This window comes from Chroicocephalus ridibundus, chromosome 4 (assembly GCF_963924245.1).
Source record: "Chroicocephalus ridibundus chromosome 4, bChrRid1.1, whole genome shotgun sequence".
NCBI lineage: Eukaryota > Metazoa > Chordata > Aves > Charadriiformes > Laridae > Chroicocephalus > Chroicocephalus ridibundus.
The window spans coordinates 47,028,094-47,055,059 of NC_086287.1; the positions used below are offsets into that span (position 1 = coordinate 47,028,094).

General features: G+C 46.0%; 2 protein-coding genes across 3 annotated transcripts in view; one reads left to right on the top strand and one right to left on the bottom strand.

Annotated features, from left to right (window-relative positions):
- Nucleotides 1–226: 226 nt before the first annotated feature.
- On the bottom strand, nucleotides 227–9,462 carry ACP2 (acid phosphatase 2, lysosomal). Its single transcript, XM_063331968.1, has 11 exons — nucleotides 9,264–9,462; nucleotides 9,076–9,171; nucleotides 8,906–8,992; nucleotides 6,551–6,703; nucleotides 6,116–6,214; nucleotides 5,861–5,950; nucleotides 3,489–3,621; nucleotides 3,325–3,413; nucleotides 2,593–2,699; nucleotides 2,186–2,361; nucleotides 227–2,103 (listed from the first exon to the last, which is right to left on the bottom strand). Exons 1-11 carry the CDS (start codon nucleotides 9,354–9,356, stop codon nucleotides 1,967–1,969), a joined length of 1,260 nt encoding a protein of 419 aa, XP_063188038.1. The 5' UTR covers nucleotides 9,357–9,462; the 3' UTR covers nucleotides 227–1,966.
- A 77-nt stretch (nucleotides 9,463–9,539) lies between these two features.
- Nucleotides 9,540–26,966, top strand: part of NR1H3 (nuclear receptor subfamily 1 group H member 3) — a 29,341-nt gene continuing 11,914 nt past the window's right edge. Inside the window, exons 1-3 of one of the 2 annotated variants that reach the window (XM_063332000.1) lie at nucleotides 9,550–9,694; nucleotides 10,587–10,754; nucleotides 26,559–26,806. In XM_063332000.1, the coding sequence (XP_063188070.1) occupies nucleotides 26,689–26,806 (118 nt within the window). In that variant the 5' untranslated portion in view covers nucleotides 9,550–9,694; nucleotides 10,587–10,754; nucleotides 26,559–26,688. Of the gene's footprint in view, nucleotides 9,695–10,586; nucleotides 10,755–26,558; nucleotides 26,807–26,966 lie in introns of both variants that reach the window. The other variant, XM_063331999.1, reaches the window with a different exon arrangement.

The following is a 26,966-nucleotide window of genomic DNA, read 5'->3' on the forward strand; positions in this document are numbered from 1 at the left end:
GGATGCATTATAAGCTGTATCTACACATGGTTGCTGCAGTCAAAAATAGTTATCTCAATTCACACCCTGCTATGATTGTAAATCAGGGATTTACTTTGGGAGGGGGTGTACCGCAGCAAGTTCTGCCTGTTTTTCAACACTGAGCACACTGGTGCTAGCCCGGTGAATTCTTAGAGAAAAAGAGGAGTTGAGTTCAGTGCGAATTTGATTTTAATAACGAAAAGGAAATGTATTGGAGCAATTACAGAAAGTCATTCACAGTCAAAATGTCTAAATCATCATAGAAACCTTTGCTCTGCGTGTGCAAAATTTGCTGCCTTTAAAAATAATAGGTCTGGTCGTCCTAAATGCACTTTCTATGTCTTTCTTGTGCCTGTTCTCACAGGCAGTAGCCTTTCCTTTATGACTGTCTCACTGTGCAGGAGACCTACATGATATCTTCAGAGGACAAAAAGGTGAGGAAGATGCTGAGAACAGCAAGCTGCTTCTGCTGATTTAGAGTTCCCATGCTGGCAGATGCCGATTATGGTGTAGGGAAAAGTCCCCATGGTACTCCATAGGGGAAGAAAAGGAAACGTCTGTAACGTAAGAACTGGCTTCTGCCGCCAAGAGGGGAAGAGAACTGCAGCAGAAAGGGAAGTAAAAGCAAGAAGTGAATGTGCAGCATCACCATGTGAAGAGCCTGTGCTTCTGGTGCCTGCCGCAGTCTCTCATTTTCTGCCAAAAGTTACGAGGCAGGTGGTGAGCACTTGGCATGAAGTTCCCTGCAGCAGCTGCAGTGCGCAGAGAGGACAGCCTGGAAAAAGAATCACACGTTGGACAAAATGCCGAAACATGGCAAATAAAGGGATCCACAGTCACCTGCAAACTCTGTTCCTTAATGGGGTTTGTTTGTTGTCCATCCATTAGGGAAGACAGATAGGAAGAAAAACTACAGAACCTGGCATTTAATCTAGTCTTAGGTAAACAATTCTGCTACATCTCTTTAATTACAGCATAAAAACATTCTACTAGTAAAGCAGAATGGGCTTATAGCTGAGATTTGGACTACCTGCAGTACACTATACTGCCTGTAATAGGTACTTGAAGTTCAGAGGTGGGGAAGTCAAATTCAAAGGCTGAATCTTTAGATTCAGCCCAAGTTTCTTATCTATGGGGACTCTCCTTTCTAGAGCCAACATTGCATGAGAAATTGGGTGCAGGCTTGCTATGGTCACAGGAATTCATCTCTCTGATGAAGCATTTAGAGCTTCTTTGGATAATAGGTAACCTACTCTGAGCTGAATCCTAGAAACTACTGCCAGGTTTTCAATCTTGTCCTAATTCCAGGCCAGTTCTCCCTTGAACCACAATGTGAGGAGGGAAGAAAAGACCAGTTGCCAGCAGCAACCTCAAGAAACACTTTTCACTGTCTGCCATCATCTGCAGCAGTTCCCCCTGCGTGGACAATAGATGAGTCTCGGTGCATTGTTGGTGAACTGCGCCTTCTGCTCCAAGCCCAGCCTTCCCACCATCAGCAGCCCAATGGCTTGAGAGAAAAGCACTCAAAGCAGGCTGACCCTGAAGAGAGATGCAACTCCTGACTGCACCGGATGTCACAGCTGCTGGAGGGCCAAGCCCCTCTGCCACAGTCATGGTGACTGGTAACGTTCACAATCACTGAAAGGAGAAAACTCTTGACCAGCTCCAACTGGCCACGTTGGGAATCCCAGACTAGGTAATGTGTATGAGGACTGGGGGCACCACACAGTATACGGGCTTCAGAATTAAGGTGTCATTTCCATTAGAGTAGCTCAGTCCTCTCTCCCTGGGATGTCACCTTTAGAAAGCATCCAAAAATCACGTCCAGCTTCATTCTGGGAAGGCATGGCCAAAGCAGAAGAATGCTCAGTAACCGAAGGTGCCCAATCATCCTTAGGGGCAACACTGCTCCCTCCTACTGCCGGGGAAGGAGTTGAAGCAACTGTCAGGCCTGCTCTTCTCCCTCATTGGAAACATGCCGGTAGCCAGGGGGCTGAGACTGTATGCGAAAGAGTACAGTCAAAAGGAGGATTATAAGGAGAAGAAGAATGGATCCACACACAGCCAGACCCACAAACAGTTCTGCAAGGGAGAAAAGAAGTGGTCAACATGGTACTGTCCAAGCTTTACCCTTCTGCCATGCTCTGGTCCATCAGGGGCTCACCTGTGTCATGCACTCTGCTTGCCACCTGGCATTCTTGCTCCCAGTCCTGGGGTACAACAGGATCTGTGAGTTCCAAGAATCTCTGCAGTGGGCATCTATGCTGACAGCCAGGGATTGTCAGTGGGAAAGGTTCCTTTCCACTCTCGTTCCGGAAGAACATCTCCACAGAGAAGTTACTGAAAACAAAACAAAATACAGTTAGATGATGGTTTGAGTTATTTTTCTCCAGCTAAAGTCATCCCTTCCCAAACACTCGGTGTGCACAGCCTTTCCTTTATGCTGGTGGTAGTTTTCCTCCTACGAGTCTGCCACCAGGAGCAAGATGGCATCCTCCTAGGGTGAAGCCTAGCCTAGGTATCTAACCCTTGAGGTGAAATTACAGCAGACATCTTTACTGCAGCCCTCACCCATCTTCCTCTTGGTACAGCTCAAATAAATGACATGAGGCGTATGGTGCTTGAATCTTGTTGTAGACATCTAGAGCCATCTGCAGTGCCACAAGTGTGGTGTCATGCTGAGAAAGAGGGGAAAAAAACCAAATCAGTCACCCTTATGGATGTGGCAGGGCAGCTCAGACCATACCAGTAATGGACAAGGCAGTGCTGAGGGGATGTCACCTTTGTAACTTCCGTTTGGAAGAAGGGAGAGGAACTGCACTGCTAGAATGGTGATCTGTGACGGTGCCAGAGAAGGGGAGGAAGTGAAACGCAGCCATATATATCCTGCATTGTTCTTTTAAGAATGAATCTCTAGGGAGCAATTTGGGAGAGATGCTTGACTTTCCAGTCAGTAGGCTGCTGGAAAGGGGGGATGGCTCTCTATCTACACTGCTGAAACAGCACATCTGAGTAGCATCAACCCATCTACTAAATAAATACAGCAGTGGCTCCCCAAAGTTTGCCAGTCTCATCCGCCAGCCTGAGCTAACAGGAACAAAGCGCAAGTTGGGAATTTTCCTTAGGGGCCCCAGAGGAATGATGCTAGATCTTGCACATCCCACCCAGGCAGTGGCAAAGATGCACATCCTGGTCACTGTGTGGGCTGTAGAGAAGCCAGAACGGGTTAAAACTATCACCACGCCCCAGTCCCCTTTGAGGAGGAGGAGATGGATAAAAGCTAGCCCCCAAGCTCTGACTTACTGCTGAATAGGCAAGTAGTTTCAGGTTCTGGCGGGCAGAAACATTTGCTGCTTTGGTTAGGTTTTTCCTTATGTGATCCAGCAGGACCCCTGATCAAAAGGAACAGCTGTTAAGAGGCAAAAACTAGAAAGAGCTGCACAAAGCTCCCTCCCCGGTGCACTTACCACCTTGCAGACGAGCTTTTTCTACCCGATTGTAGATCCCAAACAGAAATTCAAAACCAAAATCTTTTAGTTGCTTCAACTGAGTCATGACATCTGGTGTCACCCATACAGGCAAATCCATTTTGTGTGCTTGCTAGAAAGAGAAACAGAATACTCATTCGCAGGTAGCACGGACTGCAGATTGATCAGAGAATGGGAGCCAAGGTGTGTGGGGCCCGTCCCATACTGCTACTGATTTCCTCTATTATTTTAAATACGCCCCTTTTCTATTTGCGCTTCTGTCCTCACACTGCTGTGCTGCATACAAACAACATTATGTGGGTTTTAATGTTGTTTCAGAAACTAATGAAGAGAAGCATAAAGGTTAAAATCTAGGAGCTACATTTCTGTGAAAGCACAACTGGAGTGCAGGCTTATGTCGTTAATGCTGATACAATAATCTTAGGGCATTTACTTTATGTGGGGCTGATTCTGCCCTGTAGATAGCATGCAGTCAAAAAAACCCACAAAAAAACCCACAAAACCCAAAACATGAAAAAGCACAAACTCAAGGTTTCTGGTGTACCCACAGCAGAATTTCCCCGGAGGCTCTGAGGGACACTGAATAATACTGGAGAAAGTTAGCAAGCATGCTGCAGACGTAATACTGGGATGCACCACTGACGAAGCCCAGTACTCAAACCCAGAATACACACAACTGTGAACCAAGAGAAGAATTTGCTTTGCAGCCAACCCATTACAAGAAAGGATTAGTTATACTGGCAGAAAAACAGCAGTTGTGGTTCCCTGGCATTACTCGGAGCAATTTGCTCTGCCACATCCCATTAAACTGCCAGAAGATGAGGTTGAATATCCTTAAGCGCCCATTCTGTCTGAGTGGTTTGGAAAAATTCCCATCAGCAACTTAGATATTTAGTTAGTTTTTTCAATAATTTACAAAGAGAATAGCTGGTAATTTCAGCCATTTCTTGGACTTTTTTATTTTCTCCAGCCAGATGGTAGAATGAATCTACTGGCTCAGGTGAGAAAAACAATCCTCTCTTCACAGCACTGTTAGTGAGAAAAAAGGAGGAAGCCCAAAGCAGCTGAAGAGACTGATCAGCCTGAGGGCATAGTTTTGCGGGTAAACTCCCTCAAAACGTTCTGGTTTCATTTTGGGACACTGAGCTATTCTTCAAGTTCTCGGGGATTATAGTGATTGTCAGCTGGCCGCCTGGGCCCAATCTGCAAGCTCTTTAAGTGAGTCTAGAAAAAGAAGAGGATTTGAAATCCTTCATCTCTTTGACCAAAGGATTTTTTTGTTACCGACAGAAGTTGCTTCACTGTGATCATTACAAGACAGGAGACTGAGTTTGTGATACCAAGGGCAAATTTACATAGGGCAATGCAGCTCTGGACTGGAATATTCTCAACTTGCAGCAACTCAAGCTGGTATTTTGTATAGCAACGTGCAATTCCATGCAGATTTATCTTGTACATCCCCAAAAGAGCACATACTACTGTATACCCCTGCCAGCATGACAGAGTGTCAGAATGTTTGGGTTTACTGCTTCTTCCACAACTGGCTAGTTTGACATGAAAGATTTCTGTAATTTACTTCATCAAGGTGTACAGTTATACACAAATAAACTGGTGTGCAATGACTGTACGTCACCTGGATACGTGACCTTTACTTTAGCATTGTCACAGCACAGCTAACCCAATTTCTCATTTCATTTAGGCCTTCATGAGATGTGCTTTCAACAAAACTCCATGTGAATATAGAGCTTGGTGCCCACCCCAGACAGTAAAAGGGTAACATCTGTCTGTAGAGTCTTTCTCTGGCAAACCTTAGAATAGGTCAAAAACCAGATGTGGATGAACCCCACTTAACCTAGGAGAGCATTATTTTCTTTTAGATGTGGCATTAACAGAAGCACAGAAAGAAAAGTGATTGATCTAAAGTAATAGAGAGAGGTAGAACCAGGAATAGTCCTAATTTAAGCTCACAAATTAAATCATAAAGTTAATACTCTTCAGTTTCCAGAGATGTCATTTCTACTTTACTTAACTCAGGCTTGTCCACAGAGATCTAAAGATTTCAGATTGCAGTCATCAAAAGAGATACTTATTATGGAGGTGGGACTTCTGGCTCTGACACGATACATATCTAAGCTACAAAGTGGGAAGTTATAGGGTGCAAAAGTAGGTAATTCCTGGCACATGCCTCTAGTGAGTAGGAACAGTTATTCTGAAATTGGAACACTACTTCTGACTGTAGGGTGGGAATGGTGAAAAATTGTTTTATGGGATTTTGCAAAATAATTTTCTGTCAAATCCAGTGAGCCCTAAAGACCAAATTCCCGTGGCTGTAAGATGATGGCCAAACTTACTTCACAGAACAGTGTGTCATACACACTCCAAACAGACTCGAGAGAGACATCCCAGATGCCAGTCTTATTTGCCACCATCTGCAGGAATTGCTGTAGGTATGAGAAAAGAGAAAGCCCTTCAGTTTTCTAATCTCGTATTACATGCATAGGTATTCCTACCCCTTTCTTAAAGCTCTGAGTATATATAGAGAGGTGATTGATAATACTTTAACTATAAGCTTAAGACCACCTTATCTCATGCAAACAATCACTTACCCAATTCTCTTTGGTCTTATTTACATATTCTGCTGAGTGCCGTGTTTCATTCTGTAGCTGTTCATACCGTGGACAGAGGGGCAAAGGAAACTTCAGTAGCTGGGCAGAGACAAGAAGGGCACCTAGGTCACCGAGAACACCGAAGTACAAAATTTGCAGTCGACACGTGCAACTGTAATAAAACCCTGACTAGCGGGATGCAGCTATAAACAGCCTCAAGTACTACTTTCTAACACACTCCAGATGGTGTGTGGTCTGCTGAGGTGTTGCAGATAACATGTTGAGTGAACACAGCCCCTGAATTCTCCTCTTGTTCTGAGAACAGAAGAACCTTTGCTAAGCAGGTCCCAGGAGAAGTTCAAGACAATCTGAACTGAGACTGAAGCAAAGACTTTCGGAGAAGTCAGCATGACACAGCACTTGAGACTAACTTACCTTTTCCTCGGACACAGGCACTGTGTGCACAGGGATGGGCTGCCAGGAGATGTTAGGGTTGAACACCTGTTGTCCCTCTGGGGGATACAGGCCTGCAAGATTGGCCTCTGCACTCATCAGCGTCCGATCACAGTCCGTGCTGCGGATGAAGATCTGCCAGGACAGGGACAGACTACATTACCATTAGTAACACAGTGGTGCTCAGACGGAGGACGATGCACTTGCTGAGGAACGTTTGCCAAGTGCCCTGCAGCTGCTCAGGGACAACAGGATAACAGGAGTTGGAAGTGACCGAGCCTGCTGATGTCAATCTGGGCAAAACTATAAAGATGGACACAAAGACAACGTCGTGTGTAATACTGGAGCAGTCTGTTCGGGACCAGTGGGATAGCCAGATGCACTGTACAGAGATTACAGATAGAAAGGAGTCAGTAGATCAGGAAGAGTCAGAAAACGGCAAGACAGAGATACAGATAATAATGGGCGCAGATAGGAAATGCACTACATTTACAGATCATTGCAGGCTCTTGGGATTAATGGGCCAAGACTTACCATTCCAGAGCTCAGAGAGAGCGATCTGAGCCAGAAAGAAGAGAAATAAGAAAAATATAGAAAAGTTCAGAGCGTCAAAATGGCAAAACTTTGATATTCTGGTATCTGTGTACTGAAAACACTTAGGGGGAGACTGAAGAGAAAGCAGTGATAAAGCAAGAGGAACACAGAAGAAATCATGAAAGAATGTCCTAGAAAACAGCATGCTGAATCTGAAACAAGAAGAATAAAAAGCCAGAAAAGTGAAATACAATGTCAAGATTGAGATTTCTTTTTTTAAATGTTACATGAGGAGAGAGAAACATAAGGAAAAATACATATGCCCACTCTGTATAGCAGCTCCCATGTGAAGTGTATCTCAAAACTTAACAGTCATGAGGGGGAAAAAAAAGAGCTGTCTTTTCTCTGACAATTTCTACCCACTTTTACCTCTTAACTGTGGCTTGAAAACAACTGACCCTGTACTCATTAGACAGGATTGCTTTCATCCTCGGTAACCTCTGAATAAACAGAAAGGAAATGTCTCAAAAGATAAGGATCTAATTCTAGAAGTGTCATAAAAAACAATTAAGCCCTGAGCATACATGCTTTCTTCAGCACCTTTTGCCAGGGCTCCAGCTTGTCGCTGAGTCAGGTGACAAACGGTCATATGTCACCCAGAGGCAACACTTCTTCTAAGAGGAAGGTTGCTCAACTCGAGCAGGGGTTTGGGCTTGGTTAGCAGAACGGCTTTTGTTTGCATATGCCTTAGTTTGTTTTCCCTTCTCAAGCAAGAGAAGGAAAACAGTTTCATCTGGCAAAAGCTTTATAAGAGTGAAGTATGCTTGGAAAAGAACTACTGAGGAAGGTTAAAGGATCTGTGTTTAAGCTGATGCTGGAAGTTTTGTTGATGAAGCAAATGTCAAAGAAGGGATGTCACCTGAACAAGCTGTGTATTTACTGGGGAGCCAAAAAAGGGGGAAAACAAAGACAAAAAATTGTATGAGGATTCTCTGCCCCATCTGGTCAATCACCCGAAGTGAGCTGAGATAAACTAACTGAACTGATGCAGAGCCAGCGGTAGCACAAGGGGGTCTCGACTGCCTGCTGTCCATCCGAACCATGCCACGGCATGCCTCTCTCATGGTGACGCTTGCTCACGTTCCAGTTGACTCACACCCCTTTGATCAGCCAGCAGGGGTATGTGGGGGGGATTTTCTATTTCCTTACTTTTTTTAATCTTTCGAATTTTCCTCTGTGCTTAGCACGTGGTTCCACAAGGGCTCTGTAACTTTTTATAAAAGAAACCTACCGGTTTCTCAAGAACTAATATAAGGTGTGGCAACATTCTGGAAAGAGAGAGAGGAAAATTAATAGCTTTGGGCGAAATGAAGCTCTTGATGCTTTAGAGGTGGAAACAAAGGAGAGGGTCACTTTTGGGCAGTAACTGCTGCTTATGTGTACAGACTCCCACGAGACTATACCTGAGGCGCCCTGGGGAGGGGAGGGCAAGCACGGGCTGCATTCTTGTCAGCTGGCGTGAAAATAAAACAAACAGTGTCTCACAATTTCCAGTTAGAAGCAAGTACCAGCTAGCACACAGCATTCCTATTCTGTCCCCCTGACTTCAGAGCCGGGGGCTGCTGCCGCCCGACCCTGCCCCCGCCGCCGGGCTCGGGACAAGGCCTGTCCCCGGTTCCCCCCTTCTCCAGATCGGCGTCCTGCGGCGCAAACGGGCTGGGAAACAAAAATACGTTGAGACGAGGCCCGGCGCTTCCCTGCTCTCCCACCCCCTCCCCCCCCGCCCCGAGCCCCGTCACTGACCTCCTGCCGCCGGTACGCGTCGCTGAGGAAGCCGCTGTAACGCCGCCGCAGGGCCTGGCCCAGCTCCCACTGCTGCCGCATCCCCACCTGCAACGGCACCGGGCGTTACCCCCGGGCGTTACCCCCGGCCGTGGCCCCGGTCGTGGCCCCCCCCGCGGCCCCGCACTCACCTGCGTGAGCTGCCCGAAGCCCTGCGGCCAAGCGGCCTCCTGGTAGGGGTCCCGCGGGTAGGCCTTGATGGGCGAGCGGTCTCCGTGCCGGTACACCTGCGGGCGGCACCGCGTTACCCCGGCCCGGACACCCCCGAGCCATCCCCGCTCCCGGCCCTCCCCCCTTTCCCCCTCCCCCGGCCCCTCACCAGCGTTACGAAGCGGAGGCTGCGGGGCCGGGCGGGCGGCGGCTGCAGGCAGAGGGCCAGGAGGAGCAGGACAGCGGCCGCACCGGCCGCCATGGCGCTTCCCCCCACACACACCTCCGCAACGCGGAACCGACCCGCCGGCGGCCGCGGGCTCGCACGGACACAGTTTCCCTGAGCACAGCGGAAGGCCCGGGCTGTCGCCGCCCGCCCCGGGCTCGCGGGGGGGCGGGGACGAGGGGCGGGGCCCCCTCGTCCCCGCCCCCCCGCGAGCCCGGGGCGGGCGGCGCCTGCACGTGACCCGGTGCCGCGCTGCGCGTGACATCACCTCAGCTCCGCCGGGACTAGAGGCCGGGTCGGGCCGCCCCCTCCCGCTGGCGGCTCGGGCACCTGCGCCACGGGGGGCGGCCGGACATCGCGGAGGAGCTGCGCCGGTAACTTTTCTCCTCGGTCCTGGCGGGGGCGGAGGGGGGGTGAAGGCTCGTGTGCTCACGGCGGGGGACAAGGACGCGCTCTTCGGCCTCGCGGCCTGCGCCGGCCCGAGCCTTGACAGCGCTTCCTGAGGCCCGGTGCCGGCGTGGAAAGTGCTGGAAGGAAGGGAGGAGGCGGTGGAGCGTCCCGCCGAGCCGCCCAGGGCCTGGTAGGGGTGAGGGCCGGGCTGGAAGTGGGTCGGCGGCTCCGCCGGGCCCGCTCCCCTGCGCCGTGGGTGGGAGCGGGTTTGGTTCCTCGGGCTGAGATCCGGCGGTCCCGCATTGTTTGTGTTGCGGGTGGCGGGGCCTGTGCCGCCTCGGGCTGCGCAGCCGTGGCGCTGGAGGGGGTCCCCCCCACTAACGAGGTCGGAGAACGGGCGGCAACAGCAGGTGGAAGGACCTAGGGAGTTGGAGCAGGCGTTTTGGGAGGGGAGATCGGTCACTCGTGGCTGTTATCCTGCAGCCAAAGAGCCTAGGTTTGCTGTCTCCGAGATGCTGCCAGCTGCAGCACGGAGCTGTTTCCTTGCTTTGTGGTAACTCGTCAGCTTTCCTCTTCCCTTGTCTCCTCAGCTCTGCATTTCTGTATCTCATTCACCTGTTGTATCCTGTCAGCCCAGATCCTGAGCTTTCTAGGTCACAAACTTGTCTGCACGGTGTTGTTAAAAGGTAACTTTGCTTACATTGGTGATGACTCTTAATTGTGCCCTCTTGCTGCCACTCATTGTGCAGCAGATTGTCCGCAGATGTGTCACAACAGGTCTTTCCTTATGGGCTGGAAGCAAACCTTGGACCGTTGGTGAAAGAGAAATACTTTGTCTCCTGAAATTTCTTCCTACCCTTTTTCTCTTTCCTAAAGGCACAGCTGGGCCCTTCACTGCAAGGCTTTTTTGAGGGAGTCTCCAACACTGAGTCATGTTTCTGACTAACCGTTTGGATCGCTGCGTGTCAGCCAGTTTCTGGCTATGACTGCAGGTTATGTTTGTCTGTAGGGAAGAGTCCTTTCAGCTCTGCTGCTTGTTTCAAGGTACGTGGAGTATCTGCTCTTCCACGGGTGTCAGGGAAAAGGCTATATTTGAGGACAGACAGAAGAAAAAGGAAAAGCTGTTTTTTTCACCTCGTTTAGTGAGTGGTGGGCTTGGTTTGTGGAGTAACTGAGTCTTGAGATGTAACCCCCCTGTTGAGGTAGAAACAGAAAAAAATGTCTTAGCTTTCAGTTAGGGAAGCAAATGCAGCTTGAAAATTTCAGCCAAGTGTTGCTGAGCTCAGCCCTTCTTTCCTTTGGGCTGTGGAAAGAGGGCATTGGACGCGGTACACATTGTGCCAGGACCAGATGGGGTTTGGCTGTTCCGTGCTTCTCTGCTATCGCATCTGCGGCATGTTTGACAGAAGATTACTGCTGCCGCAAGACTTGCGAGGGCAGACTGACTGCGTGGCTTCCTGGTGTAACCCCTTTTTTGAAATCTAGCACTGAGTTCAGTGATGTTTCTTTCTCGTATGTGCATGCACCCATGCATCCTCCTTCATCCAGGAAGGCCAGCTTTTGCAGGAGAAAAGCAGGGGTGAAAATAATTAACAATCTCCTCCCCCTTACACACACCCCCACACACACCAAATCAAAGGTGAGGGGAATAAACCGCTCAGGTAGGACAGAACATGGGTTGTTGCGGAGCTGCTCGGGAGATCTGTAGCTGCTGGAGGAAACCTGCAGCTACTTGTATTGTGAAGGGATGCAAGGAGAAGTACCATAGCAGAGACTATATATATAAATTGCCTAATCTAAAAAAAGAAGAAACGGGAAACTTTATCGCAGAATTAGTATGTTCTGGCTGTGTGCCTTGGGTAACCCTTGTCAGTTGTTTCCAGTTACTGCTGCTGCAGCTCTCTGTGCCGTGTCAGCCTGTTTCCTTTACCAGCTGGCTGTGCAGCGAGGAGGCAGGCAGAGGGTGTGCAGAAGAACAGGCATGCAGCCGTGCGAGCGCAGAGCATGAGTTTGCTACCTTCTCCTGATCTTGCACCTGCAGGAAGAGTCATGTTCCCAGTGTGTTAAAGTGCATTTGATGGCTATGACTTTTTCCACCCCCCGCCAAGAAACGTGCTTTCTCTAGGATTAGTCCTCACAACTCAGCACACTTGTTCTGTGGTAAACAGAAGGATGAATTTTTTGCTGTTGTTAAGCGTTTGATCCAGTGATGATTGTCTTGGGCCTCAAAAGTCATGTGTCTTGTAATCGTATCTGGTCTGTGATTGTATGGCTATGAAGGTCAACAGTTTTCAAAATTTTAAGTTTTGTATTTAAGGTCTGTAGCTGTTGATGTTTTTCAGAAGTTGTGTTGCCATTTGCCCAAGGGAAGAGTATAGAATATAATGTGCTTTGTCTTAAATGCACTGAAGGGTGATCCTGCTTTCTGCTCTGGAAGCAGCTGCTGTGAAAGTCTCATTGTTGCAGATGTGTGGGTCTTTGCATATTGAATAGGAAAGCTTATCGGATTGTATGTCACTCTCCCTCCCTTCCCTCCCACCCCCAAGTAATAAGATTCACAGATCTGACAATCTTGGAGAAAAATCAGTGTTTCAGAACTGAGGTGAAACCTGTCATAGGTGTCCCTGCCCATGGCTGGGGGTCGGAACTAGATGATCTTTAAGGTCTATTCCAACCCAAACCATTCTATGATTCTATACAAAGATACTTGTTTCACTAGGGGAAAATGTTCTGCTGGTCTGCAGAAGGATATATTACCTTGTTTTCTTCACAGCCTAATAATTTAGGAAGGCAGAATCACATTCTCTTGGCTGTGGAAACTGTCCTGTTGGGAGGGAATGCAGGGGAATGCTTCCTGCTGACAGGTACAGGTCCGTATTTAGGCTGCAAACAGGTTGAACTTGGTCATTAGATCATACTTCTGCTAATACAAGTACAACATTTGACTTAGTATTTTCGCTGGAGTTGCTGCAGCTAGAAGCTGTATTGTAGTCGAAACAGGTTTGAGATGTGTATAATATTGTTAAATTAGATGAGCTGTCTGTGTTTTGGCAGATCTTAACAATTTCTCTGTTAGAAGTGGTATGATGGGTTACTTTATCACTCCTGTGTGGTTTTTGTTCTGTGATTTCCTGCTCAGGACAAAATACCTTTTTTTCCCCCCATTTTTGGAGCACAGACAAATTCCTTTCTTGTGTCCTCACTAAAGAGGAGACACCCCTGGAGCCAGCATAGCTTGCACTTTTAGATCTGGAGATCTCACAACCAGATTTCCTGTAAAGCAAAATTCCTTGCTTTATTGAGTGTCAGAGAATGTTAAGGTGATATACTCAATTTTCGTATAATTTCACTTAAAAGCTTGACAGTGTTTAAGTCAAGCGTCTTATTTGGGGAGGGCAAAGGCTAATTAGGGTACTGCACAGAGGAGAGCAGAGCACTTGCAGAGTACTCCAGTATGTTTAAAGGAGGGGAAAAGATAAATGTTTATTTAGCAGGAAGTTGTTGAAGAAATTAAGAGAACAGTGTTAGAGAATGAGAAATCTAATTCTTGTTTTGAAGAGTCCAAAACTAGTGTCTGTAGGATTAAGGAGGAGAACTGTCTTGTGGGACTTGAGGATTGAAGCAATTTAAAAGCCGTGCTGCAGAGTCAGGTTTTATTGTGTACGCACAGAAACCTCTCTGAGATGTAAATAAAAGATGTTAGGTGAGTATCAGACTGATTGCTAAAGCAGATGACTGACAAGCGAGTAGGTGTCTCCTGGCATGTAAGGCTTTCTGGTTTGTTTTAAGGTTTTTTTTTAAAAAAAATATTGGCAAATATACTTGTGAAATTTCAAGAAATGAACTGGGCATGGAAATCCTATCCTCTCTTCCTCCAGGGAGAGGGGCAGCCTTGGCCCACTGGTCCTACTGCAACTATGAAACAAACAAGGTTAATTGGCTTAAATCAAGGCTTCCCACTTGCTGATATAAATCATGATTAAATCTGGTGATTTAAATAATTCATTTAAGCTTTTTTTTTTGCATTTGATATAAAAGGAAGGTTTATTCTAATTGGTTAGGCTCATCTGTTACTATTTCTTGCTAAACAGGATGATACAGTGTATCTACATACACCCATTTATGCTATTATATCACAGTAAATGTTTACGTTAGAAAATGGTCATTTGTATTTACTAGGTGAATAATTTCTTTCCTCATGACTTGTACAAAACTGCATTTGAATAAAAAGGTCAAATTAAATGTGCAAATTTTTTAATGATTAGGCTGTAATCACAGAAATCACACACTGAATACATGAGAGAAATTATGCTTGCTGGAGTGTGTGCTATTAAAACCGACTCATTTTAACAGGGTAGTGTTATCTGTTCTTAGCAAAATGAACTGTTTATTTTTGGTCATTGTGTCCTTCCAGAGCTTAGAATGAGCATAACTCATCCTCCCTTGTCTTGTTTTTATTCAGAGATTGGAAGAGAGAAACACCTCCCCCCTGTTCTATGCTGCCTTCCCCAGCTTTGAGTGAACTAAACTAATTTAATAAGTGAATTGAAGAAACTAATCTTTCTGCCTTTTTAAGAAAGATTTTGTTTGGTACTTAGTGGATTTTGATGCTGCAGACTTGGTGACTTCCTGAAGTTTTGGGAATTACACTCTTTAAATGTTCTCCAGCAACCATGTGCTGCTTGGATAGGGGGTGCGTGTGTCTTTGTTTAAATGATTTTTAGGCTTTATCATAAGTTGTCGTTAACTTAGAAAATAAATTGAATGATTGTAATCTTGAAAAATGTATGTACAATCCATTTAAAGGAAAATGTTTGGTATTTAAATAGTCCATCTAGTGCCCCTATAAAATGAGGGCAAAGAAGCCAGCTTCTGCACCAGTTCTGTAGTGTATCTTGGTTGTCAGCGGCATGCGTGCAGAAATGTGCCAGCGCAAAAAAAGGATTTCATATGCCATGCCAGTGAATTTTCCTGGAGGATTTTACACAGTCAGGCTGTCAGCAGTCCGTGTGTAGTGGCTTTTTGCACACCTACCAGCAGGAACCCATGCACGAATGTTTGTGGGCATATGAAGCTGTACTGGAACAGCCTTTGAGACTTGCTCTGATGGTGTTTGCCTTGACATGCATGCAGACATGCACACACAGAGAGTCCTGTGGCCAGCTCTCCTCACCAGTGTCCTTTGGCTTGCGTGAGTACTGCCACCGAGGCAGGGCAGCTCACATAGCTCTGAGAGTAGAGGGAGAAGCTGTCTGTCATCTTCCCTTCAAATACCAACTCTGTGATTCTGGTCTTCTGATTGACTGTTTTCCGCCCTTGGTTGATGTCTGTAGGAGAGGAGTAATATTCTGGTTTCTGTGAAAGGGCCAGGAAGAAGTTCAAAAGACAGCTTCTGTGTTTGCAGCTGCTGAGGGAGACAGATTCTCAGGCATCTGCAGCTCTGGGCAGGAAGCCCTAGGGATATGATTTAAGGTCCATATGTATATGCGGACAGGCAAAGTTGCACTGCTAGACCTTTAAGGAAGGTGTCGAACTCCCTTCCTTAGCAAAGGAAGAGAGAACTTCTGTTGTGAGGACTGTTTTAAAATGTAAAATACTGATAAGTGTAGATCATATAATGTAGCTTCTGTTATCTGGATGTATCTGAGAAGAGGGGACTTAGCTTTCTGGGCTATATGGGACTGAAGAAAAATTTTCCCTTGGTCTGCAGAAAGCTCCCAAGTTGTTGTTTGTTTTTCTAAAAATAGAACAGGAGAGGAGAAAGCAGAAACCTTTGCCTGAAGAAAACATGAATTTTCTCCCTGTCACCCGTACTTTGAGGACATTTTCTATCATGCTACTTTTAAGGCTGGGGGTGAAGGCCGAAGCAAAAATAAGAAGAGACTGCAGACTTTGTCCTCCCTTGTTCTAGTATCATATCCAACTGCTACTCCCTGATACTTGCTCTGGGTGGTGCCTTTAGCAGCGTCCCAGAATCAGCGGGCCATCCCCACCCTTCTCCCTTATACAAGGATCAAAATAAGAAATCCGGCCACCTGTTGACTTAGCCCCATTGCCTGCCCCCACACACTCGTACACGTGCTTGCATTTTCCAGCGCTGATCTTGGGTTCACAATCATTTCTGAGAAGTCAGGTGGTACGAGCTCTCTGGCAGTATAGTTTTTGCTTGCTTGCTTCATGCAGACCCTTCTAGAAGGCCTGTCTGTGCAGAACCAGTGGCTCCTTGTTCGTCCATGGGTCATGTGTGATGGCTTCCTTCTCCTTGTGGCAAGATTGCACCGGAGTTGGGAACAGAGTGGGCTCCTTGCAGCACGTTGCTTGTGACAAACCCTGACAATCTGATGGTTAAGTTCTTTTGCTTTTTTCTGTTAGAGCCTTTGTGTCTTTCAGTCTGTTCTGGGCTACATTACTTAGGAAATAGAAGAGCATTTGTCTGTTAGTACCTCCAATCTCTTTGTGCCTTTTAGGGCTCTTCCTGGATGGATGAGGGTGAGGCCTCCTGGGCGCTTGGGCATAACCTGTGAGGAGAGTTGGTGGCTCTGGTTTCCCATCTGGTGGGTGTGCCATCAGTGCAGACATCTCACTGGCCGGTGTTTGAGCTGTGGACCCTGTCCGGCTCCGGACTGTTTTCCAGCTGAGTATTTGTGGTGATGTCAGGCAGTGTGAGAAGGGAACATGACTTGGCAGGACAAAGTCTGCAGAAAGTTCAGCTCCACATTTGGCCAAGAGCCTCGGAGGGAATGAGATCTACACACACATTCTGCTACAGAGCCTGTCACACGCCCTCTCACATGCTCCCTTCCTGTCACACAGATCCTCTTTCTCTCATTTTCAGACCTTTAACCCTTCCCTCCTAGCTTACACCCAGTGGATTTATAAAAAAAAGAACCTCCTCATTTTGCTGTTACTTTACCTTATAACTGTTTAGCCAGGATCCGGAATAGTAAAGCCAAAAGCAGGGCAAGTTTACTTTGCAACACAGCTTGTAATAGTCCTTTATTCTGACCTGCACCCCTATGCCAGTCTTCACTATTTTTCTTGGCAGCTCTTCTGATCTCTCTTCTTGGTCTGCTGCAGTCTTCTGGCCGATCTAGGTTTGGACATGTAAGTCTGCTGCAGGGTGGGAACCAGTGCCTCTCTTTTGCTCTTCTAAGAGCAGTGTTAGCAAAACCTGCCAAAATATATCCCTTGTAATGGATGAATGGGGAGTAGACTAACAGTCAAGCTAACTTTGAAGCAATTTAAAATTCCATTCCGATATCCCTCTGATGTGTTCTTTATATGGGTATTTCTGTAGTACCATCATTTCTTCCTGATCTCTGTGATACATCTAGGGATGATATTTCTATGAATGGGAATTGATACTTTTCCCCTACTGCTCTTAAGGGAATCTTAATGAGCTTCCTGCCTGTTTTGCAATCCAGTACTGTATTTCTGTTTTGCTTGTGAGCGGTAGTATTTGTTTTGATTGATGCTTTTAGGTGGGATGGTGCTTGGATACTAAGTGCTATATAGATACATTATAAAAAAGGCTGTTTCCCAGAAACAGTCTTGTTTCAGTTATGGTGATGTGCGGCATGCTGATGAGACCACTCTTGGGGTGGGAGGAAAGGAGGAAACCAGAAAAATGAACAAAGAGTTGTACTGTAAACAGTGCTCCCCTTTATTCTGTTCTTTCCTCTTTTGCCTCTGTTCTTCATGTTCTTTTATTTCAGAGCTGCTAGAGGATAAAGACAACCAGTTTGACAGAGAAGATGGTCTGGACAGGGGCTAGGAGTTGAGGGCTTGTAAGGGCTAGGAGTTGAGGGCTTGTAAGGGCTAGGAGTTGAGGGCTTGTAAGGGCTAGGAGTTGAGGGCTTGTAAGGGCTAGGAGTTGAGGGCTTGTAAGGGCTAGGAGTTGAGGGCTTGTAAGGGCTAGGAGTTGAGGGCTTGTAAGTTCTCCTTCTTGCTTTGCTGTGATACATCCTACAGCTTTACATGTCCTTTGTCATCTTGTCTTTCTAATAAAATGTTGCAGCTGCTTCTAACAGCTTTTATCTGTTTTAGGAGTAGTTCAGTGTCGACAGTGGACTGGGCCGTGTTCCTGCTCAGAGGAGTCAATGGCAGTTTGGGATACTGATGTTGAAGAGATGGGCTGAGCAGATTTCCCTTTTGTGATGGCAGCTGATAAAAGCACTTGGCTAGAATAGGCATGGGTCATGAAATGTTATTCCCTTACTGCATAGTTTAGTGGAGATGAAATTATTTTTAAGAAAACAATCAGGTAAACAGCATGCTGTGTGATTATTTATCATTATCATTTTCCACATGCAGAAAAAAGGCCCGCAGTGCTCTTTTCTAGGCATAATCTAGTTGGTTCCCTTATTGCTTAAGGTGTAGGTTAACCCTTTTCTCTGGCATCTCCACTATCAGGATGTTATTTTAAGTATTAATTCATGCTTCTTGGGGTTTTTTCCTCTCTTTTTTTTTTTTTAATAAAAGTTCTGATCTCTTTTGTCAGTTTGGAAATGGCATTAGGATGACATCTCTTAATCTGCCATGAGTCAGACTTGTGTTCCCTGAAGCAGGGCTGTAACATCTGTGGGACTGAGAGTGATAAAGGAGGAATGTAGGATCCAAGGTAGAGTTTTCTTTTCTTTTGTTCTGTGATGTGGCACCCCTGTGGAAGTTCAACAGTGATTTGAAAGAGATGCCTCTCTCTAACTCTTTTTTTTTTTCTTTCTTTCCCCACTTCTGTGCAAGCCCCATTTGAAAAAAATAGCTGTTTGAACCTAGCATTTTATTGCCATTACCTCTGATCTGGATTACACTGTGTATTTCCTGTCTCTCTTAAACCCTGTTTTTTGGAAAGACTAAGGAAGCTCTGGGTCTTAAAACTGTTGCTTCAAAGAATGGCTGGTTATTGTGTTTTGGATATCTGTGTATAATTGTGTAGAACAAGGTATTGATGTCTGAGTAAAGCTAGAGAAGGAATCCAGAAAGAAACTGAGTCTGTGGGCATGTTTTTTGTGCTGCCGTGCAGTGGCAGTTATAAGGAAACCAAGGTGGTGGGGTCAGATCTCATTTTCAGCATTCAGGTAGGATGTGATGAGCTGTCACTGCATGTAGGATGTATGAGAGCTGGTCAGCAGCAGGAATAATAAGCTGCAAACATCTCAACTTTAATTTTCCAAAGCAGGGTCTTGCTAGTTATCAGGCTGTTTTGTAGTAGGAAATTTTCTAGTTTGCTCGAACATGTTTCACGTTTGATTTTTATTCATTTTTTTTCTCTCTGTGTGTGTGTCTGGTGATGGGGTTAGAAGTGTGAAAGAATTACACCATTAGCCAATACAGGGGCCCTAGGAAGAAAAACAAACACCAAACCAAAACCACCTTTGCGTAGATACATTCAGATGTGCAAGGGAAAAACAGGCTTACTGGTAGGATAGCTTAATTTGCCTGGGGAAATTGTGAGTGTTAGTGGCAAAAGAATGCTGTTGCCATTTTAAAGCGAGTTTTCATAGGGCGAGTTTGCTATTATAGCTGATGCCGACAAACATATTCTGTAGACAGGGCTCGAGGCTGAATCTCCTCCCTTCCCCTTCTTCCCAAGGAATGGCAGAGAGCTGCCCTCTGCCCCTCTGTCAGCAGGAGGGGGCAGCTACTCTGCTTTGTGTGTTTCATCATCCTGGGAGGAGCACACATGGGATTTTTCCTGTTGGAAGCCCCTGTCAAAGCCTCAGTTGTGTTTCCTGCCATCTGAAGGTCGGTGCTGATAGTGGTGTCGAGCGGTCGATGAATTGGATTCGTAGCCAGCCATGGGGGATTATTGCAGTTCAGCTACAAACAGCAAGTTTTGCTTGTGTTTGTCCATGCAGTGCTGCAGAAGTTGGTATCGCTCCGAAGTGGCTCCTTCTGCTCCCCATGTCGGGACACTGGCTTCACAGCTTATCTGGCCAGAGCTGAGAAAGGGCGACTCGTCACTTTACAAGACAGCTTGGAGGGGAGGGGAAGGTGGAGGGGTGCTGCTACTGTAACATCTTCCTTGCTGTAACCCAGTGCATGCCCTAGTTTTTGCCATTCCTGAGGTGGTTATACTCTAGGTTAGACAGAAGCTTGAAAGCTGAGGTGAAGGTAGAAAGCCTAGAAGGGACTGGAGTTTTGTTACCCAGACCTGGCTTGTGTTGTTTTCCAGAGTTCAAAGGAACTTGTGTCAATGGCCTTTAGAGGAATTTCATGGCAGCAAGGTGGCCACATCACTCCTGGTATCGCTTGTTGTTAATTTCCAGTTCATTAACCTGGGAAAAGTCTATCCTCTCTTACTGTCATCTCCTCTTTCTCCCTCTCTGCCTCTTTCTCTCTCCCTTTGTCAGAGGGGCTTGTACTTCCATGCAAACAGGAAGAGAGGCGAGCACAGCCCTGTGCGCAGTGTGAATGAACTCTGGTAACCTCCTCTCCTTTCTCCTCCTTTCAGTTGCAGGACCAAGCATCTGGCAGTTGGGAGAGAGGAAACAGAAAGGCACAGCCCACTTCAGGATTTTGCCCACCCTTAGAGCAGTCACACATATACTCTCTTTTCCTCTTGCTCCTTGTGTTGACATGGCACTCTCTGATCAGGCAGAAACCAAGAAGTGAAGACAAGGGCTGTTGACAGACAAGCAATAATGAGAGGGGAGGGAGCATCTCCTGCTGGATGAGGCATGTGAACAGGAGCGCTGACTTCTTGCAAAACTGTTACTGGTGGAGTGAGGAGTTCCTTTGCAGAGCTTGTAGGTTCTTGGGTGGGACTGGAGTCAGCACATTCTATCTTCATCTGATGTACAATTTGGGCAGCCTTGTTCCAAAAACGGGGATCCACAGTCTGTGTAGAAAGAAACAAATTCTGTGATCTGAAGATTGAGGACAAGGACTGAGTTTGGCTGGTTTTTTTATGTGCAGCAAAGCAAAAGGGCTGATTGTGCCCTGAAATATTGTCTTCTGTTTGGTGGTGCAGTTTTGCCTTACCATCCTAATTCACTTTGCTAACCAATTTGTTCAATGGAGAGAGAATTCCTTCTTACCTGAGGTAGGGTAGAACTGGCTTGGAATTTCTGTTGCTGCCACTTTTTGTTTATAATAGCATATTCTGTGGGTGGGTCAAGAGTGTCAAAGTCATAGGTTCAGATTCAGAAATGTCTGCAGACATCTTTGCATTTCTGTTGTAATATAAGGCCTACTTTTGGAAGGAGAATTATGGAGACTGCCCCAGTCTCCGTGAACTCACCTTTAGGGTGTTTTTCTGCCATAGCCTGACTTTCCCTTCCTCGGTTTCCTTCTATTCCTTTTAGGCGCACGATCTTTGAGAATAACACCTTTCATCCTGCTGTACACCATCATTACACCTTCTGCTTCTCTTCCCAGTACTCTTGCAACCAGGTGACACATGTTTGTTTATTTTAATCTGTTCAGTTGTTAGTCACTTTTGCGGTTGTTCTCTGAACTCTGCTGTGGCATCCATACCTGACTTGGGTAGGAGACGGCATGGTGTGTGTTGAGACCAGACTAAAGCCAAAGGTGGAGACAGAACCCAAAGGAAGTCTTCACAATAAGAACTGGGTTCTGTTGTGAGAACACGAGCAAGCTTAGGGATGCACCGGTTCAAAGGAAGAGACAAATGCGTGGGCAAAGGTCATGCCAGAAGTCAGCAAAGTCATGGGTAATAAAGTTGGTCAGCAGCAGGAGTAGAAGCCAAAGAAAGAGGGGGAGGGGGGAGTCTAAAACAGGGCTAGAGAGGCAGAGGTGGGAATAAGACCCTTAACTTGGGGGCAGGAGACCAGAATGCAGCTGCCCATTCCTGAGGAGCAGGCTGTGCAATCAGGAGTGACTGATAAGACTCTTCTGCATAGTTGGCAGAGGTGTCAGCAACTTACAAGGCTCACAGGCTGGTGCTGCAGCTTGGGCAGCTGCTCATGGTCTGCTGAAGCTGAGCTCCACAGCAAATGAAAGCAATCAGGAGGCCGCAGCTTTGTGTTTTTTTTTTTTTTTTTTATCAGCTTGGGACTAATGGTAGCTTGCAAACCTCTTCCAGTGGTTGTCTTTGTGCTTCTTAGAGATCAAAATGGATGATGCAATTTCAAACCGTGTCCCTGCAGTTTTCGGGGGGGGGGGATTTACAGTGAGGCCATAGAGGTGGTCTCTGTTCCCTGAGCACTGCAGAACAGTTCTTTCCATTCTTTGTAAACATACTGTTCAAAATCATTCTTTATGCTATCCTGTTGCACTCCTTTGCACACCTTGCATTTTCATGGTTTGTCTCTCCCATTGACAATCCGAAGTTGATTGTTTTTCCTCATGAGTTTTAACAGTTTTCATATGTAAATATTACTTCACTTTCAAAGTGGTAGGTTTGCATAGGATTCTTTTTCTGCCCTGAAAGGTACAAGTGTCTCTTGCAACTCTTTCCTAATCTAAACCTGTTACATGTGTACTTTTGCCCTGCTTGCAAACTTTCTAGCTGCTCCAGCATTTCTTGAGAAATGTAATGATGCAGAGGGCCGTAAGAGGAATGAGCCAACATGAGCTGGGAATAGCCATCGTTTCTCTGAGGCAGCTACAAGGTGGTACCAAGTTCCTTGGGGAGGTTTGTGAAAATACTCTGGCTGCTACACCAGAGATGGTATAGGAAGAGTGTTAGGCCACAAAATACTGCTTACTCCTTATGAAAGGATTGGAACAGTGGTGTCTCTTAAGGGGCTTAGTTCTGTGCTGGTGCTGTAGGGTCCTGTGAAATCTCGGTCCAAGGTGTTTTTTTTCTTTAGATCTGCAGACAGCTTTTGATATCCAAGGTAGCATCACCACTGTACAAGTTGTGCATTTAGATTTCAGTGGAGACCCTTAGCATTGTTGTGAGCCCAGCTTTCAGAGGTAGTTTCAGATTGAGTGCTGGGACTTGTACTGCATGTCAGAACGCACTTGGAAGCCAAAACGCCAAATTACATACCTGTTTTAGGTACCTAGGAAAAGGTACCTAAATCTTTCAGATCAGATGCATTTGTTCACCAACAGTCTGTTAGAGCCATGCACAAAGGCACAGTCCTGTTGACACACAGCTGTGTGATGTGTGAGCACAGTCATGTTAACATGTATACAAATGTAAGGTCTCTTCTGCTGATTGATGCTGACTTGCTGCAGAGTGTATGCTTGTGATTCACTACAGAACTGAAACATAACCATGTATTTTCTCTTGGCAGAAGGCTGTAGGATTTTGTAATTTACAGGACCAGGACTGACCAGTAAATCCTGTTTTGAAAGATCCCGGAGACTTGCACAAACTTCCTAAAAAGCTACAGTTTCCTCTGAACATCCAGTATTTGGAGCCCCAGTAAAGGGTTCGTTGTGCTATTCCTCTGATTATTCCTGCACTCCGCAGTACAGTTTCTCCAGAGATGTACTTGATTCTGGTCTGGTTACTGATCCAAACAAGAAATACCAGGGAGAGGACAGACATGTTCAGCAAAAGTGTCGCAGCAGCTGCATCTAGCTAATTTGGTTTCTTTGTGCTGTGCTGACCCATGCTATCTCCTTTGCTCATCTCAATTAATGTGGGACATAAATTAGGCATATTCTGTAGCTTTGTGTCTGTTGATGACAGGTCAGATCAAAGGCATCCAGAAGAGTGCATAAGTGCTTCAGCTGGGCTTGGAAGAGGACTCAGCTGAGGGAACGGGGTGAAATGAGATCATTACTGGAGGAAGCGATGAACGTTTCTGGCAGTTAGCATGAGGTGCAAGAGCCAGAGCTGCCACCTCTAGGTTCTTGCAACTTTCTGTTGCAAGAGCGCTGATCTTGAGACCATTGGTATCCAAGTTGTTCTGTTGCCTCAGAAAAGAAAGGGAAGAAATGGAAGAATGGTGAAATGAAGAATGGTGAAGCTGGTGGCAACGCATTTCAGAATTGTTTAGTGTCTTGTTTGAGCCATGAGTTGCAAGGGCTGTCGGTTTCCCTTAGCCTTTCATCCATATGTGCTTCCTCACTGGAGTACGTCTGCTCATCAGGTTTCTCTATTCTAGACACTGTGTTAGAGAGAAGTGATTGCTTCATCTTTTGTCACTTGGCCAGTCCTGGTTTCTAAAACTGACAGAGTTGAGACAGACAGTGGGAGTCAGGACAGCAGATTATGTCAAGAAGACTCTGTTCCTTCTTGCAGTTACAGCTTGCATCACCCTTCTACATTTCTAGTTGAAGTGCTGGCGCAAATTGAAAGATGTGAACCTCTAATAACATGATTATTAGTACAAAACTTGTCAAGATTTTTAGTCATTTGAAAACAATCTTCATGTAATTCTGTGAAAACTAACTCCTTGGCCTAGTCATGGAACCTCTCACTTGCGTACCTGTGGGGAAAGCGCTAGGTAAAGAAACCTAAACTAGGACCAGAGTGCTGCTGTTTGTAGTTAAGTCAGTTTTCCACAGCCTGCAACTGTTACCAAATCTACAAAACTAAAAAATGCTGTGTCTTAGGAGAGGTCTCTTTGTCTTCTCTGCTATCTGGCCTGTTCGGTTTTGGGAGGGCTGAAGGCTGGTGTGCAAAGTAGGAACATGTGGGTTGGTTTTACATCACGCAGATAGTGGCTGATAAGCCTTACCCCCTCGCCGTGTCCTGGGTGTGCACGTGGATTTATACTCCCCTCCCTGTTGGTAGCTGCAGGCTTCTCAGACATTGCCAGGAAGCATGCAGTCTCTTAGAAACTCCCCTTTGGGCTCCAGATGTCCTGCTGACAGCAAGTTTCGCTCTTGCAATGACAGTTGTGGTTGTGTGGATGACACAGTTTTGAAATCCTATCAGGTTGTCCTCTTTTGCTTTACAGAATACATATCAGTTGTGGCTGGGATGCTGCAAGACTGTCACTGAACTGAAGGCAGTGGGGTCTGAGCGCTGTCACTCAGTCCCTCAACTGGGGGATCAAATTCTTCCTTTGAAAAATTACTGCAGTACTGCTGCTAGTGGTTCATTCTGCACAATAATTAATGTTTGAGTGAGTCTTTTGCGTGGTTTAAAGGAATGTGGAGATGCACTGAGGCAGGGCACTTAACTTTCTTATTCCATGCCCAGACATGTCCAGAGACATCCGATATCGGCATCAGTGAGGAGTTTACATGGGACTAGGAATACAAATTGGGTTTGGGTTTGTTTCATTGACATTCGTATCTCCATCTGTACCTCTCCAAGGTTTTCAGTTGCTGCAGGATTTACTGTGGAGACTTTTTTTAAAGAAAGTAGATTGTGATACCCACATTGTTCCTTTGAGGACTGTGAGTCTCTCTGAATTGGCTGCAAATCACATCAGTTAGGTTGTAATCTCCCACAGTAGGACTCTTCCTTTCTATGGCTCTGAGTTTCATGTTTGCTGCCACTGCTTTTATCCTAGATAGTCTGTTTCTCCAGTGATTCAGTGCACCAAAGGGGAGGGAGCTCTGAATTCCTTATACAGTCTGAGGCTGTGTTTGCAAAGGTCACGTGAATTAATATGCCCTGTGGTTTTTAACACCTGCATCTATTATCTGCCACAGTGTAATGGGAGATGGCAGGAGCTCAGCAGGCTTGACAGTATGACTACATGTATATTTGCTGACTATTTCAGAGTGCTGGGAGGGGGGTGGTTTGTGGAACTATTGCTTTCATCTTTGCCTTTGGCATTCTAAGTAAAATGGCACTGTCTGGTCCAAATACCCAGGAGGGAAGAAGAGACTTGGGACTGCGGTCCTCTGCCTCTCCCAGTCAGCACTACAGTGTGTGAGGTGTCCCCCTGCTTACCTGCTCCTTTTGTATCTGGGCTGCTGCACAGCTTTCTGTCACCTCTTATCTCTCTGAGAGTGGCAGGCTTCCAGTCCTGAACTCAATCACTCGAGTTAAACTGGTACAGGCCTTTAAAGTAGTTGCTTTTTAAATCAGTTAATCCCTTTAGCTTGCATTGGTAAATCACTGAGTTAAGATCAACTGATCAAATGCATGCTCGAGCAGATTAGGGGTGTTTACATTAGCAGTTTGCATCAGTTTCACTAGGTCTGTGCAATCAAACCAGTAGGGCCTTTTTTTGTGCAGGTGGGTCTTTTTGGAAAAAGTGATTGGATTCGCTTTCCAGGTTCAGGTTCTGTAGTGGAGTTACTGCTGTATAAAAAAGATGCTTTTCAGTATGGTTTCCAGGTTTCAGAAAAGGGTATCCTCAGAAGATTGGTGGTGAATCTGTTTCCTGAGGGTGGCGTAATGGTCATTTCCTGGTATGATGCTGGCTTTGAATTTCTTGCTGTAGGTGAGGGGAAGATTTGTCATCCTCATCTTTGATACATCGTTGGTCTTTGGCCCAGCCTTTGGCTACTGATCTTAAGAGGGAAATTAGGTGTTTTGTAGTCTTTTCTAAATCACCGTATTGTCTTTCACAATTTTCTGTGTGCTCTGCAGTACATGCCTCAAAATCCAGAGCAGCTGGCAGCAATGAGCTATTTGTTAGTGGAAGCTTTAACAAAGGCCACCAGCTGTAAAGCCTGGAATTTCCCTCTAACACACTTGGAAGAGGTCAGGGCTGAAGTCCCATGGTGGTGTTAGCAATAATGAAGACTTATCCTGCTTTGATAAATATTTTGGCAATAAAACGATGGTTTTGTGCCTGGGTGTTCTAATCTTGTACCTTTTACCACAGTTTGTTAAAATATTCTGTTTTCAAGAGCATAAACATTGATAAAACAAAGTTAATTGTCCTTTTAATACATAAGGAAACAAAACCTTGAAACTTGCTTGTGATGCAGCTTGTAATAGATTTTTGGGAGTTAATAGCCTCAGTAGTTGAACTCTTGCCTCTTTTGCATCTGTTGTGTTTTGTTTTTTTTCCGCAGGTACTTCCTTTCTGACTTTCAGTAGCAGAGAGAAACTAAAGACCTTGAAGAAAGACCCCTGCGGCCCCTTGCTTGGCAGTAACAATGCTGCAGCGATGAGATTATAGCAAGCCCTTCCTGCGTGGCCTCCATGGGTCCCAATCAACTCAGCACACAGGATCATGGGAAGAGGGTGGCAAGTGTATTTGAGATGGAGGAGCAAGGGCTTTCGCTCTTCCCTGGCTCAGAGAACCCCCCTGAGCATGCAGGTATGGAAAAAATGCTTACTAAACCCATGCAAGCTAAAGGCTATCCATTCTTTCAGAAGGAAGCAGAATTGATACTTGGCAAAATTTTAGGGTGAGTTCTGCTGTGCTTGAGGCACTCAGATAGGATGTCTAAGAATAGAATCAGTTATTGATAGTTGAA

What these genes read in the sequence shown, in the direction of transcription:
- ACP2 (XM_063331968.1), bottom strand. Translation starts at nt 9,356, where the DNA reads ATGGCGGCCGGTGCGGCCGCTGTCCTGCTCCTCCTGGCCCTCTGCCTG. An exon ending in GCTTCGGGCAGCTCACGCAG is followed by an intron (nt 8,993 to 9,075) that starts GTGAGTGCGGGG and finishes GTGCCGTTGCAG; the next exon opens with GTGGGGATGCGGCAGCAGTG. An exon ending in ATGACACACTGTTCTGTGAA is followed by an intron (nt 3,622 to 5,860) that starts GTAAGTTTGGCC and finishes TTCTCTTTCTAG; the next exon opens with CAAGCACACAAAATGGATTT.